Raw genomic sequence first — 15,721 nt, forward strand, 5'->3', positions numbered from 1 at the left:
CACATTCTCCGCCCACAGACACATTCTCTGCCCACACACACGCGCGCACATTCTCTGTCCACACTGAGACACACGCACACACATTCTCCGCACGCACGCACACACACACATACTTTCTCCGCCCACACACTCTTCCTCCTTCTGACATCATTTCCCTTTGACAAATCGCAGCGTTTTTGGCAGCAAATCTACAAACCTTTTTACACTTATGTTTTTGCTGCAGATTTGACTGATTCAATTGAAGTAGTCATGGAGTCAAAAACGCTGCAGAAACACAAAAAGAATTGGCATGCTACAGAAAATATGGACGGAAATTTACGGATCATGTGCACAACACATGTATTTTTGGAGCAAACGGAGAATCGGGTGAACAGAATAATACAGAGTTATAGGAAAAATTATTCCAGAATTGTTATTTCATAGAGAAACCAACAATTTACTAAATTAAATATGTCAGGTCACGAGAGAGGTCCTTTTTAAGGATACTTACCTCTAAACTGTATGAACATCTTACAAAAATTACTCATCGGTCTGGATATCAAATTGTAGCAGAATATCAAATATGTGTTGGGATCTGACATTGTCTTTATCTTATTCCACAGGGTAAGTGTCCTAGACTACTCAAGTAGTGTTCAGTGGGTAGTCAGAAGTGTTGCAGCCATGTTGGGAAAAAAAGGACCCATCTAATCAATGAATGAAGCAGAAAATACCAGGTAAATTTACTCTTCATTCTCTCTAGACCGTTAAATTTGTTATGTTCAACAAAGCGGGTGTCCCGTCTTAGAACATTGCCCACAGGCTATGTGATAACTTGCCAATTGCTGAAAGTCCTACACCACACCAATCCCGACATTGAAGCTCTGAAGCGCCCCATGTGAATGGAATGACCGCACATTTACAGCCTTTGCCTCCAACATATAAACATGCTAAGTTGGGACTAGTTATGAGCGACCATGCTTAGATAAGATGTTATCCGTTCAGATGCCAATAGAGTGTCTTCAGCGTGCTCGAATACTATGTTTGAACCCCCGCAGCTATATGGCTCGCGGCAGTTCGACAGCTGCAACACATGCAGAGATTGTCAGTTTGTTAGGCTGTCCCTGCATGTGTTGCGGCTGTCAAACAGACGTGAGAACATAGTATTACAGCACGCCGAAGTTACGCTATTAGCACTCGAGTGTGCTTGGATAACACCATTTTTTTCTCAACACCTTATCAAAAAATAAATACGTAGTTTGGCAACAATACCACAACTACCTCTTCCAGCTTCCCCTTAAACATTTTTTGAGCTGAAAAGAGAGAAAGGCTGCACCAAGACATCCAAGTACCCTGTAGACACATCAGGAAGAGGTGCTCTATACACAATGAATTGTGGGTCTGATTGGAACTGGTCAAATGTGTATAACCAGCTTTACTCACTAAGCACTGCTATATAGAACATGCGACGTACGAATGGTTTCTCACAAACAATTATATGAAAAAACAGTGCGAGTTGTAAGTTAGTTTTTGAAGCCAATGTGAAGTGGAATGTAGCAGCAACATGTTTATAGAGAATTTGTCACCAAGTTTTTGACACCTAATCTAAGAGAAGCATAAATGTAGTGACAGACCCAGATTCCAGCAATGTGTCACTTACTAGGCTACTTACTGTAGTTTTAGAAGAAAAAAAATTACTATTTACTTAGAATGTCTAGTAAATAAAGCTGTTGCCATGTAGTCCTCCAAATTCACGAGCTCTATATGACCCTGTCACAACCCAATGATTGGATGTTATCTGCCTATGCACAGTGTACGCAGAAACCTGTCAAAAAGTGGTGTGGGTGGTTATACAGAGCTTAGCATTTAGAGAATGGGTAAATCTGAAGCAGAGAAAACTAACTGCAGCAAGCAGCCCAGTGAGTGATACGTTGCAGAAATAAGGTCTCTGCCTCTGCATTATGCTGCTCTCAGATGTGGTAGCAAAAACCTGCCGATTCTAAATAAAAAAGTAAATAAAGAATAAAAAGCACTCCCATTAAAGTTTGTATCCTCTTAATATATTGCAATTATATTATATAGCACTGTGTACTTACAATTGCTCATTTTGCCTTTCTACCCAGCTAATTCTTCTCTTTTCTATGTAGAAACCATGTAGAAACTTGTCCTTGCATGAATCACCCCACTCTTCAACTCCTGACCCAGCTGCTCTGCTCCTCCCCTGATAAGGAACTTTTCAGTGAGTAACATTGTAGTTTTAATGATGACCCATACAAGGAAATCTGACCTTCTGTTTCTACATAGACCTTAGAAAGATTCAGCTAGTCAACATTTAATCACGTGATGTCATAGACCCAATGGAAAAGAGAAGAATTAACTGGGGAAAAAAGCAAAATGAGCAATTCTAAGTACACAGTGCTGTATAATATGATAACTGCAATATAATAAGAACACAAATTTTCATTGAGTGCTTTTTCAAAATATGTCCACATTCTTAGGCAAAAAAAGCACTTTTGGATGATTTCTTCGGAAAAATAGCAGTAACAAAATTTACAATTGGTGGAGAAAGGTTGAACTTGATGTACCTAGGTCTTTTGTCCACCTATGTAACTATGCAATACCTTTGGCATGACTATAATTGGGAGGAGGAGCTAATTTTGTTCACTTAGTGTCAGCCTCCTAGTGGCAGCAGCATACACCCATGGTCCTGTGTCCCCCAATAAGGCGAAGGAGAAATGAGGCAGATGTAAAAAACATAAGACAGTAGTAAAAGGAAATAAGACCACAGGCAAGTGTTGTCATATGAAGTTTTATATCGACTGCTGAACAAAACAGCATGATTCTTCAATTAAACAATATACCATCTATAATTGAAAAGCTCAATAAAAGGAATGTGATGGTAGTTTTGAAATGGACACCATTTTATAGTAAAAATCATTCAAATGAATGTGTATAAAGACATCTACAGGGCAAGATAACAGAAGAATGGGTAACTCTTGCGTTAAGGATCGGTTCTACGTTTCAGGCACCTCAGGAATCATTAGTTAAACGTCTGATAAGGGAGACAGCCCAGCTTAACCTGCAGGACGATCAAAATCTTGAAGAAAAATAGGCAGGACTGTGTGTTCGACCTAAACTAGGAAGTCAAAGACCTGCAGGCGAAGATCTGCCAAGCATTGGGGGAACACTGGAAACCTACACATAATCCAAGCATTATAACAGATTCCATTCTGTCCAAAAAACAAGTCTGTAACACATTGTTATTAGTTTCTGAGCTTGAACATCTGCAGGCTCATCTAGTAGATCAGTTGATCCTGAGCAGTCAGGCTTTTGTAGTCTGGACAGCCCCCTTCCAGCAGAGAGGGAGCACATAAGGGGTGAGATCCATAACTAGAGAGTCAGCCTGCTTGGACAGCAATTTTTTGATTTTGAGGCAGTATGAGTGTCAAGGTGACAAAGCTCCCAAGCCAGTGATATATCATACATTGATTGTAGGGTTTTAAAAGTTTAAGAATCTATGTAAATTTTACCCCAAATAGAGACTTCTGGGGGAATCCCTCGCCAAAAACCAGCAAGGAAAGCAGCTAAGACTTGGAACTTAGCTACCACTGAAACATCTGCAAGCTTTGAGGTTACATTGAACACTTTATACTTTTACCCCAATTGAAATGTCTGTGCATACAATGATTGCACCCAAATCAGTTTTGGAGGTCGTCTACACTGTAACGAGTGAACCACAGGCCTCTTTGGCAGCATTTTAGGGGGCAATCAAGTTCTGTCAGTACAGCTTATTCCATCAATGACAGCCGGACAAAGAGCTGTGAAAGTGCATGAATTTAAACAAGCATTTTTTTCTTCAATCAAGTATTAGTGGAGGGATGGGCATGTGTGACGTTTGAGGAAATAAAAGAGGTGTTCAGAGTTTTTCTGGAGTGGATGGGACAGGACGCTCCACATAGAACAAAATATAGGCTTTTGCTTTCATCACAGTCTCTTCTTCTGTAAAGGTCACTGTACTGTCGTTGAAATGGAACCAGCGTCCTTCATGGGTTGCATATGCCGTGTAGTGACCAGAGCCAACACTGTACAGAATAGAGACCAAGAAGAGGGGAATACAGCATTACAACACGTGTAAAAAAATACATTCATTACATACTGCACAACGGTCACAAAGATTTGTCTAATGTTCCGGAAACAAAAAGAGAAAATAGTTCTAAATAGTAGGTAACAAAACGTTTAAAAGAGTAGATGTACAGCAATAGGGAAGCAAGTTATTCCTATAATCTACGAGGGTCGTACAGGGAGGAGACTCATGACTAGTCATTTTTGTATAGACTCAACAAAGAAATTCAGGAGGATCACAGAATAAGTTGTGGAATTATCATCTAAATAGTTAATATATGTAATAAACCATTCTAAATTGACTGGTCCAAACTTGTGCCTTAAAGGAATATTTCCAACTTCATAGATGGATATTGACTTATACTTTCCTATTTAGGCTAAGTTCACACTACGATTTTTCGGTTGCTTGGCATTGTTGGCATAAGAATGGCAATTTTCAGCTGCGTTTTACAAGTGCGGGTAAAGCATGTGAGACTTCAGAAATCTCATGAACATACAGGTCCTTCTCAAAAAATTAGCATATAGTGTTAAATTTCATTATTTACCATAATGTAATGATTACAATTAAACTTTCATATATTATAGATTCATTATCCACCAACTGAAATTTGTCAGGTCTTTTATTGTTTAAATACTGATGATTTTGGCATACAACTCCTGATAACCCAAAAAACCTGTCTCAATAAATTAGCATATCAAGAAAAGGTTCTCTAAACGACCTATTACCCTAATCTTCTGAATCAACTAATTAACTCTAAACACATGCAAAAGATACCTGAGGCTTTTATAAACTCCCTGCCTGGTTCATTACTCCAAACCCCCATCATGGGTAAGACTAGCGACCTGACAGATGTCAAGAAGGCCATCATTGACACCCTCAAGCAAGAGGGTAAGACCCAGAAAGAAATTTCTCAACAAATAGGCTGTTCCCAGAGTGCTGTATCAAGGCACCTCAATGGTAAGTCTGTTGGAAGGAAACAATGTGGCAGAAAACGCTGTACAACGAGAAGAGGAGACCGGACCCTGAGGAAGATTGTGGAGAAGGACCGATTCCAGACCTTGGGGAACCTGAGGAAGCAGTGGACTGAGTCTGGTGTGGAAACATCCAGAGCCACCGTGCACAGGCGTGTGCAGGAAATGGGCTACAGGTGCCGAAATGGGCTACAGAGAAGCAGCACTGGACTGTTGCTAAGTGGTCCCAAGTACTTTTTTCTGATGAAAGCAAATTTTGCATGTCATTCGGAAATCAAGGTGCCAGAGTCTGGAGGAAGACTGGGGAGAAGGAAATGCCAAAATGCCTGAAGTCCAGTGTCAAGTACCCACAGTCAGTGATGGTGTGGGGTGCCATGTCAGCTGCTGGTGTTGGTCCACTGTGTTTCATCAAGGGCAGGGTCAATGCAGCTAGCTATCAGGAGATTTTGGAGCACTTCATGCTTCCATCGGCTGAAATGCTTTATGGAGATGAAGATTTCATTTTTCAGCACGACCTGGCACCTGCTCACAGTGCCAAAACCACTGGTAAATGGTTTACTGACCATGGTATTACTGTGCTCAATTGGCCTGCCAACTCTCCTGACCTGAACCCCATAGAGAATCTGTGGGATATTGTGAAGAGAAAGTTGAGAGACGCAAGACCCAACACTCTGGATGAGCTTAAGGCCGCTATTGAAGCATCCTGGGCCTCCATAACATCTCAGCAGTGTCACAGGCTGATTGCCTCCATGCCACGCCGCATTGAAGCAGTCATTTCTGCCAAAGGATTCCCGACCAAGTATTGAGTGCATAACTGAACATTATTATTTGATGGTTTTTTTGTTTGTTATTAAAAAACACTTTTATTTGATTGGATGGGTGAAATATGCTAATTTATTGAGACAGGTTTTTTGGGTTATCAGGAGTTGTATGCCAAAATCATTAGTATTAAAACAATAAAAGACGTGACAAATTTCAGTTGGTGGATAATGAATCTATAATATATGAAAGTTTAATTGTAATCATTACATTATGGTAAATAATGAAATTTAACACTATATGCTAATTTTTTGAGAAGGACCTGTATAATGATGACAAAAAAAAAAAAAAACACTATCGTGCTTTGCATGTTTTTTTGGACATGGAGCATCGCTTATTTCAGCGTTTTTCACCCATTGACTTGAATGGGAGCTGAAAAAATGCTGAAAAAACGCACCAAAAACGCAGGTATCAGGTTTTGCTGCGTTTTTTTGTGACAAAACCTGATTCTATGGAATAGGACTTTTTTTTTCAAACACTTAACTTTATCAGCATGCACAAGAGAAATCTAGCACGCCAAAACCGCAGCGAAAAACCAAGGAAAACAGTTTTTTTTTCTGCAGCTTCTTTCTTGCCAAGAGATTAGGTTATGCTGCTGAAAAAAAACCAAGTGTGAACTTACCCTTACTGTTTACTAAAATGTGCAGCCGTTCTTGAGATATTAACACTTTTCTTGTAGACTGTCCACAGCTGCTATCTATCTTGTAAGAAATGCGCTGGAATGTCATTGAATACGAGTCTCCATTCCTTTCAGTTACACATGACTGGCTCAGAGTGGCAGTGAGTGGAAGAGCAGAACATTACGGCCCTAAAACATCTAAGAGTTTTTGCATAAAACGTTTCAAAAGGTTGCAAAATGGCTGCAGTGTTTTAACCCCAGTCTGGGTCAGCTCTGCCAATTTTTGGAAAAATGAGTGGAGCTTATCCGGGAGGGGGCATGGTTGGTGGTCGACAAATTCATCCTAATTTACGACACAAGTGTGGCCGCGGAAGCTAAAATATGTGCCAAATTCATTAATAGATGCAAGCCTATGTTTTTCTACTTGAATTTTTCTTTGTTAAATTGGTAGTTCTGGAATATATAGCAGAAAACTTAATGAGAATAATAGGCTACAAGGAATAATATGCCTCCGCTGTCAGACAGGCATGTCATTCCTCAGCGGTAAATGCGAATTAACAGGTGTTATATGCAGCTGCACTGACAGCAGTCACTGAAGACACGGCGGCTAAAGAAACCATTTACAATCACTGCACTCACCCTGAACCATGATGAACAACAACAGCTGCTAGATCATAAAGACAACTTTCTGGGCCCATATTTTCTGGCTGAAAGAAAACAACAACAAAAAAACCCGCATACATAGGACATATTTAGCTGCAGTATTAGTTAATTTTATAAATGTATAGTGAGAATAGAATGTATTAGATGATGAAACATGAGATTTATTACCTCAAGTAAATAGCACTTCATGTCCAATCCTCGCAGTGGAAACTCTACGTATGTGTCCACCTTGTTCCTAAGGTAAGCAGTCCAATGGAATCTCTTCAAATGTAAGCAAAGCACCTATGGAAATATGAGAATGTGAGGCACGGGGTCATGGGTGGGCTGTATTGGAGGAACCTCTCACAAGAAGAAAGACAAGAAACACCATTACTGCTGTGTAATCATAGCCATTAACCCCTTAAGCCCCGAGGGTGGTTTGTAAGTTAATGACCGGGCCTATTTTTACAATTCTGACCACTGTACCTTTATGAGGTTATAACTCTGGAACGCTTCAACGGATCTTGGCGATTCTGACATTGTTTTCTCGTGACGTATTGTACTTCATGTTAGTGGTAAAATTTATTCGATATAACTTGGGTTTATTTGAGAAAAAAATGGAAATTTGGCAAAAATTTTGAAAATTTCGCAATTTTCCAACTTTGAATTTTTATACCCTTAAACCATAGAGATATGTCATGCAAAATACTTAATAAGTAACATTTCCCACATGTCTACTTTACATCAGCACAATTTTGGAACCAAAATTTTTTTTGTTAGGGATTATAAGGGTTAAAAGTTGACCAGCAATTTCTCATTTTTACAACACCATTTTTTTTTTTTTAGGGACCACATCTCATTTGAAGTCATTTTGAGGGGTCTATATGATAGAAAATACCCAAGTGTGACACCACTCTAAAAACTGCACCCCTCAAGGTGCTCAAAACCACATTCAAAAAGTTTATTAACCCTTCAGGTGTTTTACAGGAATTTTTGGAATGTTTAAATAAAAATGAACATTTAACTTTTTTTCACACAAAATTTATTTCAGCTCCAATTTGTTTTGTTTTACCAAGGGCAACAGGAGAAAATGGACCCAAAAAGTTGTTGTACAATTTGTCCTGAGTACGTTGATACCCCATATGTGGGGATAAACCACTGTTTGGGCGCATGGCAGAGCTCGGAAGGAAAGGAGCGCCATTTGACTTTTCAATGCAAAATTGACTGGAATTGAGATGGGACGCCATGTTGCGTTTGGAGAGCCCCTGATGTGCCTAAACATTGAAACCCCCCACAAGTGACACCATTTTGGAAAGTAGACCCCCTAAGGAACTTATCTAGATGTGTGGTGAGCACTTTGACCCACCAAGTGCTTCATAGAAGTTTATAATGCAGAGCCGTAAAAATAAAAAATCATATTTTTCACAAAAATGATCTTTTTGCCCCCAATTTTTTATTTTCCCAAGGGTAAGAGAAGAAATTAGACCACAAAAGTTGTTGTGCAATTTGTCCTGAGTACGCCGATACCCCATATGTGGGTGAAAACCATTGTTTGGGCGCATGGCAGAGCTCGGAAGGGAAGGAGCGCCATTTGACTTTTCAATGCAAAATTGACTGGAATTGAGATGGGACGCCATGTTGTGTTTGGAGAGCCCCTGATGTGCCTAAACATTGATACCCCCCACAAGTGACACTATTTTGGAAAGTAGACCCCCTAAGGAACTTATCTAGATGTGTTTTGAGAGCTTTGAGCCCCCAAATGTTTCACTACAGTTTATAACGCAGAGCCGTGAAAATAAAAATTCTTTTTTTTTTTTTCACAAAAATGATATTTTAGCCCCCAGTTTTGTATTTTCACAAGGGTAACATGATAAATTGGACCCCAAAAGTTGTTGTCCAATTTGTCCTGAGTACGCTGATACCCCATGTGTGGGGGGGAACCACTGTTTGGGCGCGTGGCAGAGCTCGGAAGGGAAGTAGCGCCATTTGGAATACAGACTTAGATGGATTGGTCTGCAGGCGTCACGTTGCATTTGCAGAGCCCCTGATGTACCCAAACAGTACAAACCCCCCACAAGTGACCCCATATTGGAAACTAGACCTCCCAAGGAACTTATCTAGATGTGTTGTGAGAACTTTGAACCCCCAAGTGTTTCGCTGCAGTTTACAACGCAGAACCGCGAAAATAAAAAAAATCTTATTTTTCCCACAAAAATGATTTTTAGCCCCCCACATTTTTATTTTCCCAAGGATAACAAGAGAACTTGGACCCCAAAAGTTGTTGTCCAATTTGTCCTGAGTACGCTGATACCCCATATGTAGGGGTAAACCCCTGTTTGGGCGCACCGGAGAGCTCAGAAGGGAAGGAGTTTATTTTTCAACGCAGAATTGGCTGGAATTGAGATTGAACGCCATGTCGCGTTTGGAGAGCCCCTGATGTGCCTGAACAGTGGAAACTCCCCAATTCTACCTGAAACCCTAATCCAACAACACCCCTAACCCTAATCCCAACGGTAACCCTAACCACACCCCTAACCCTGACACACCCCTAATTCTAATCCCAACCCTAATCCCAACCGTAAATATAATCCAAACCCTAACCCTAACTTTAGCCCCAACCCTAACTTTAGCCCCAACCCTAACCCTAACTTTAGCTCCAACCCTAACCCCAACCCTAACCCTAGCCCCAACCCTAGCCCTAGCCCTGATGGGAAAATGGAAATAAATACATTTTTTAAATTTTATTAATTTTTCCCTAACTAAAGGGGTGATGAAGGGGGGTTTGATTTACTTTTATAGCGTTTTTTAGATCGGATTTTTATGATTGGCAGCTGTCACACACTAAAAGACGCTTTTTTTATAGCAAAAAAGTTTTTGCGTCTCCACATTTTGAGACCTATAATTTTTCTATATTTTGGTCCACAGAGTCATCTGAGGTCTTGTTTTTTGCGGGACGAGTTGACGTTTTTATTGGTAACATTTTTGGACACGTGACAGTTTTTGATCACTTTTTATTCCGATTTTTGTGAGGCAGAATGACCAAAAACCAGCTATTCATGAATTTCTTTTGGGGGAGGTGTTTATACCGTTCCGCGTTTGGTAAAATTGATAAAGCAGTTTTATTCATCGGGTCAGTACGATTACAGCGATATCTCATTTATAGCATTTTTTTTATGTTTTGGCGCTTTTATACGATAAAAGCTATTTTATAGAAAAAATAATTACCGTATATACTCGAGTATAAGCCGAGATTTTCAGCCCAAATTTTTGGGCTGAAAGTGCCCCCCTCGGCTTATACTCGAGTCACGGTAGCGGTGGGGTCGGCAGGTGAGGGGGTGAGGGCGCTGAGGTATACTTACCTAGTCCCAGCGATCCTCGCGCTGTCCCTGCCGTCCCACGGGCTTCGGCGCTGCAGCTTCTTCCTCTCTTCAGCGGTCACGTGGGACCGCTCATTACAGAAATGAATAAGCGGCTCCACCTCCCATAGGGGCGGAGCCGCTTATTCATTTCTCTAATCAGCGGTGCCGGTGACCGCTGATAGAGAAAGAAGCTGCGGCACCGAAGGCAGGAGGGGACAGCGCGAGGATCGCCAGGACTAGGTGAGTATGGCATATTCACCTGTCCTCGTTCCAGCCGCCGGGCGCCGATCCATCTTCCCGGCCGGCGCCTCCATCTTCCCGGCGTCTGCGCTCTCTGACTGATCAGGCAGAGGGCGCGATGACGCATACAGTGTGCGCGGCGCCCTCTGCCTGATCAGTCAGAGCAGAGACGCCGGGAAGATGGAGGCGCCGGAACGAGATGCCGGGAGCTGCAATCAAGGGAGGTGAGTATGTGTTTTTTTTTTCTTTATTGCGGCAGCGGCGGCACAAATTTATGTGGAACATCTATGGGGCACAGTGAACGGTGCAGAGCACCGTATATGGCACAGCACAGCTATGGGGCACAGTGAACGGTGCAGAGCACCGTATATGGCACAGCACAGCTATGGGGCACAGTGAACGGTGCAGAGCACCGTATATGGCACAGCACAGCTATGGGGCACAGTGAACGGTGCAGAGCACCGTATATGGCACAGCACAGCTATGGGGCACAGTGAACGGTGCAGAGCACCGTATATGGCACAGCACAGCTATGGGGCACAGTGAACGGTGCAGAGCACCGTATATGGCACAGCACAGCTATGGGGCACAGTGAACGGTGCAGAGCACCGTATATGGCACAGCACAGCTATGGGGCACAGTGAACGGTGCAGAGCACCGTATATGGCACAGCACAGCTATGGGGCACAGTGAACGGTGCAGAGCACCGTATATGGCACAGCACAGCTATGGGGCACAGTGAACGGTGCAGAGCACCATATATGGCACATCTATGGGGCACAGTGAACGGTGCAGAGCAACGTATATGGCACATCTATGGGGCACAATGAACGGTGCAGAGCACCGTATATGGCACAGCTAGGGGGCACAATGAACGGTGCAGAGCACTATATGGCACAGCTATGGGGAAATAATGATCTATTTTTATTTTTGAAATTCACCGGTAAATGCTGAATTTCCACCCTAGGCTTATACTCGAGTCAATAAGTTTTCCCAGTTTTTTGTGGCAAAATTAGGGGGGTCGGCTTATACTCGGGTCGGCTTATACTCGAGTATATACGGTATTTTGGCATCGCTTTATTCTCAGGACTATAACTTTTTTATTTTTTTTGCTTATTATGCTTTGTGGCGGCTCGTTTTTTGCGGGACAAGATGACGTTTTCAGCGGTACCATGGTTATTTACATCCGTCTTTTTGATTGCGTGTTATTTCACTTTTTGTTCGGCGGTATGATAATAAAGCGTTGTTTTTTGGCTCTTTTTTTTTTTCCTTACGGTGTTCACTGAAGGGGTTAACTAGTGGGACAGTTTTATAGGTTGGGTCGTTACGGACGCGGCGATACTAAATATGTGTACTTTTATTTTATTTTTATTTTTTTAGATAAAGAAATGTATTTATGGGAATAATATTTTTTTTTAATTTATTTATTTAGTAATTTTTTTTTTTACACATGTGGAATTTTTTTTTTTTAACTTTTTTACTTTGTCCCAGGGGGGGACATCACAGATCGCCGATCTTACAGTTTGCACAGCACTCTGTAAGATCGGCGATCTCACTCACATCGCTGACCCGGAAGTACTCCCTGCAGGACCCAGATGCAGCCCCGCGGCCATTTTGGATCCGGGGCCTGCAGGGAGAAGACGCTCGGTACAAGGTGAGCACATCACCTTGTACCGATCGTCTCAGGGAAGCACGCAGGGAGCCCCCTCCCTGCGCGATGTCTCCCTGTACCGCTGGCACACCGCGATCATGTTTGATCGCGGTGTGCCGGGGGTTAATGTGCCGGGAGCGGTCCGTGACCGCTCCTGGCACATAGTGCCAGATGTCAGCTGTGATAGGCAGCTGACACCCGGCCGCGCTCCCCCCGTGAGCGCGGCCGATCGCTATGACGTACTATCCCATCAGTGGGAATTAAGGCCCACCCCACCTCGACGGGATAGTACGTCATATGGGATTAAGGGGTTAAATTTACAATAAAGGTCTCATACATTTTGCTGCACTGCACATAGCTGTTTACTATGGGAACAGCTGAAATAAAGCATCATTTGATTGACGCACACCTACATATCCACACACCTAAATCTACTAAAATATAGCCAGCACAACACAATTAAAGGGAAGGTACAGCGTTTGTAGGTCATTAATAAATCACTGTAATGTAGCATAACATGCTGCTATAAGCAAGTCTGAAATGCACGTGAAACAGATTTCATGTGTTATATGAGTTTAAAGAGGGCACTGGGGGCTGACATCTTGGTTTTGCAGTAGTAGCAGGGCACTTTCAGTGTCAGATTACGGCACCCCATGGACATAGGAGATAATAGACCGGCGCTGACCCTATCTGTAACATTGCAGCAGCATAAGCAGTGAGCTGGGCACGCCTCTGTGGGCTGCACCACTCACTGCTGTAGGTGTGACTAGCTGCCATTTTATTATAGCCCTGTGCTATCTGCCGAGCTCCACTTACTCTCTATCGCAGGACAGAAGAAGCGCTCACTGCTCCTCTGTACTCCAGGCAGGCACACATCCTCTGCTCCTCAGACACTGCCCTGTGTGCTTCTCCTGCTGTCTCTGCCTCCCCCTCACACACAGTCCCTGTGATCTCTGGTAAGCTGCACTCACAGAGAGGGAGGTGACACCTGGAGAGAGAGAGCAGGGCAGCTGACAGGACAGGGATTAAGGTGGGGGAAGGGGGATGGCAAGAATGTTATTCACAAAAAATGCTGCTGAGTCCACTGTGTTCTGCTCCTCTGTAACCAAGCTGTGCCTCTGATGCAGTAACTGCTGGTGATAGCAGGTCACAGGGCAGTCACACACAAAATGGTGCTGCCCTGTGATGCTGCTCTTCATTCTTACTGTTAGCAGAAAAATTGGGGCAGTAACTGCTGACATCACTGGGGCAGAGCTGCTAAATCTTACTATAGCTGCTTGAGGTCTAAAACGGAAAATGCTCCCCCTAGTGGTAAATATGTATATTTGTAGAAAAATATATAATATTTTTCATATAGAAACGTTTGCAAACAGTGCAAACATTGCATTAATACATTTTAATTACTATTTTAAGCTTAATTTCACAAAAAACAAAATACAAGAAAACTGGTGGCACCTTCCCTTTAAACTGGTGTAGTTTTGTGACTAAATTTAAAGAGGTTGCCCACTAATTGGACAAATCCTTTTTAAATGCTATATTCCCCATAGTAAAATAAAAACAGATGCCTTCTGGAATGGCGCCTTTTAAGCAATGTCAGGGTCGTGTTTCCCAAAGTTCACGTATCATTACGTCAATTGAGCGCTGCAGCTAATCAGCGGCGGCTAATGGGCTGCAGTTATCAAGCTTCATTCGGACGTCCAGGGTTTGTCTGAAAAAGCAGTCCACTAGCGGCTCGTGATTGGTATGCCACATAAGCACCGTAGCCAAGGTCACATGAGCCTTGGTAGACCCACTGCCGACATCGATGGAACTGCTCAATGTGAGTAGCAGTTATTTTTATCTTACTAGGGGGACTATTGTATTTTGGAAGGGATCGTCCAAATAGTAGACAGCCCCTTTAGGAGTTACGCTGCTGTGACCTTATAATGTGGATGACAGACATAAGCACAAACTTTACATAATAGCACAAAGGATTTACATGCCATTGCAGCATGAACATTCTTATTTTCTATTAACCCCTCTGTGACCTTAGACGTACTATCCCGTCGAGGTGCCCTGGGCTTATCTGACCCTGGATGGGATAGTACGTCATAGCCGATCGGCCGCGCTCACGGGGGGAGCGCGGCCGATCGCGGCCGGGTGTCAGCTGCTTACCGCAGCTGACATCCGGCACTATGTGCCAGGAGCGGTCACGGACCGCCCCCGGCACATTAACCCCTGGCACACCGCGATCAAACATGATCGCGATGTGCCGGCGGTGCAGGGAAGCACCGCGCAGGGAGGGGGCTCCCTGCGGGCTTCCCTGAGCCCCCCGCAGCAACGCGATGTGATCGCGTTGCTGCGAGGGTCTCACCTCCCTCCCTGCTCCCTCCAGCCCCGGATCCAAGATGGCCGCGGATCCGGGTCCTGCAGGGAGGGAGGTGGCTTCACAGAGCCTGCTCAGAGCAGGCACTGTGAAGGCTGCAGCGCTGCATGTCAGATCAGTGATCTGACAGAGTGCTATGCAAACTGTCAGATCACTGATCTGTGATGTCCCCCCCTGGGACAAAGTAAAAAAGTTAAAAAAATTTTTTCCAAATGTGTAAAAAAAAATAAAAAAAAATATTCCAAAATAATGAAAAAAAAAAAAATATATTATTCCCATAAATACATTTCTTCATCTAAATAAAAAAAAAACCCAATAAAAGTACACATATTTAGTATCGCCGCGTCCGTAACGACCCGACCTATAAAACTTTCCCACTAGTTAACCCCTTCAGTAAACACCGTAAGAAAAAAAAAAAAAAAAAACGAGGCAAAAAACAACGCTTTATTATCATACCGCCGAACAAAAAGTGGAATAACACGCGATCAAAAGGACAGATATAAATAACCATGGTACCGCTGAAAGCGTCATATTGTCCCGCAAAAAACGAGCCGCCATACAGCATCATCAGCAAAAAAATAAAAAAGTTATAGTCCTGAGAATAAAGCGATGCAAAAATAATTATTTTTTCTGTAAAATAGTTTTTATCGTATAAAAGCGCCAAACCATAAAAAAATTATATAAATGAGGTATCGCTGTAATCGTACTGACCCGAAGAATAAAACTGATTTATCAATTTTACCAAACGCGGAACGGTATAAACGCCTCCCCCAATAGAAATTCATGAATAGCTGGTTTTTGGTCATTCTTCCTCACAAAAATCGGAATAAAAAGCGATCAAAAAATGTCACGTGCCCGAAAATGTTTTCAGTAAAAACATCAACTCGTCCCGCAAAAAACAAGACCTCACATGACTCTGTGGACCAAAATATGGAAAAATTATAGCTCTCAAAATG

General features: G+C 42.7%; 1 protein-coding gene across 5 annotated transcripts in view; it reads right to left on the bottom strand.

The window, feature by feature from the left end:
* Positions 1–2,769: 2,769 nt before the first annotated feature.
* The window catches only part of USP3 (ubiquitin specific peptidase 3), a 62,784-nt gene continuing 49,832 nt past the window's right edge, over positions 2,770–15,721 (bottom strand). For 4 of the 5 annotated variants that reach the window (XM_069765572.1, XM_069765575.1, XM_069765576.1 and 1 more), the window contains exons 13-15: positions 7,340–7,453; positions 7,148–7,215; positions 2,770–4,058 (exon numbers count right to left, since the gene is read on the bottom strand). In XM_069765572.1, coding sequence (XP_069621673.1) covers positions 3,893–4,058; positions 7,148–7,215; positions 7,340–7,453 — 348 coding nt within the window. In that variant the 3' untranslated portion in view covers positions 2,770–3,892. The remainder of the gene's footprint in view (positions 4,059–7,147; positions 7,216–7,339; positions 7,454–15,721) is intronic. The other variant, XM_069765574.1, reaches the window with a different exon arrangement.

This window comes from Ranitomeya imitator, chromosome 4 (assembly GCF_032444005.1).
Source record: "Ranitomeya imitator isolate aRanImi1 chromosome 4, aRanImi1.pri, whole genome shotgun sequence".
In the NCBI taxonomy this organism is placed as follows: domain Eukaryota; kingdom Metazoa; phylum Chordata; class Amphibia; order Anura; family Dendrobatidae; genus Ranitomeya; species Ranitomeya imitator.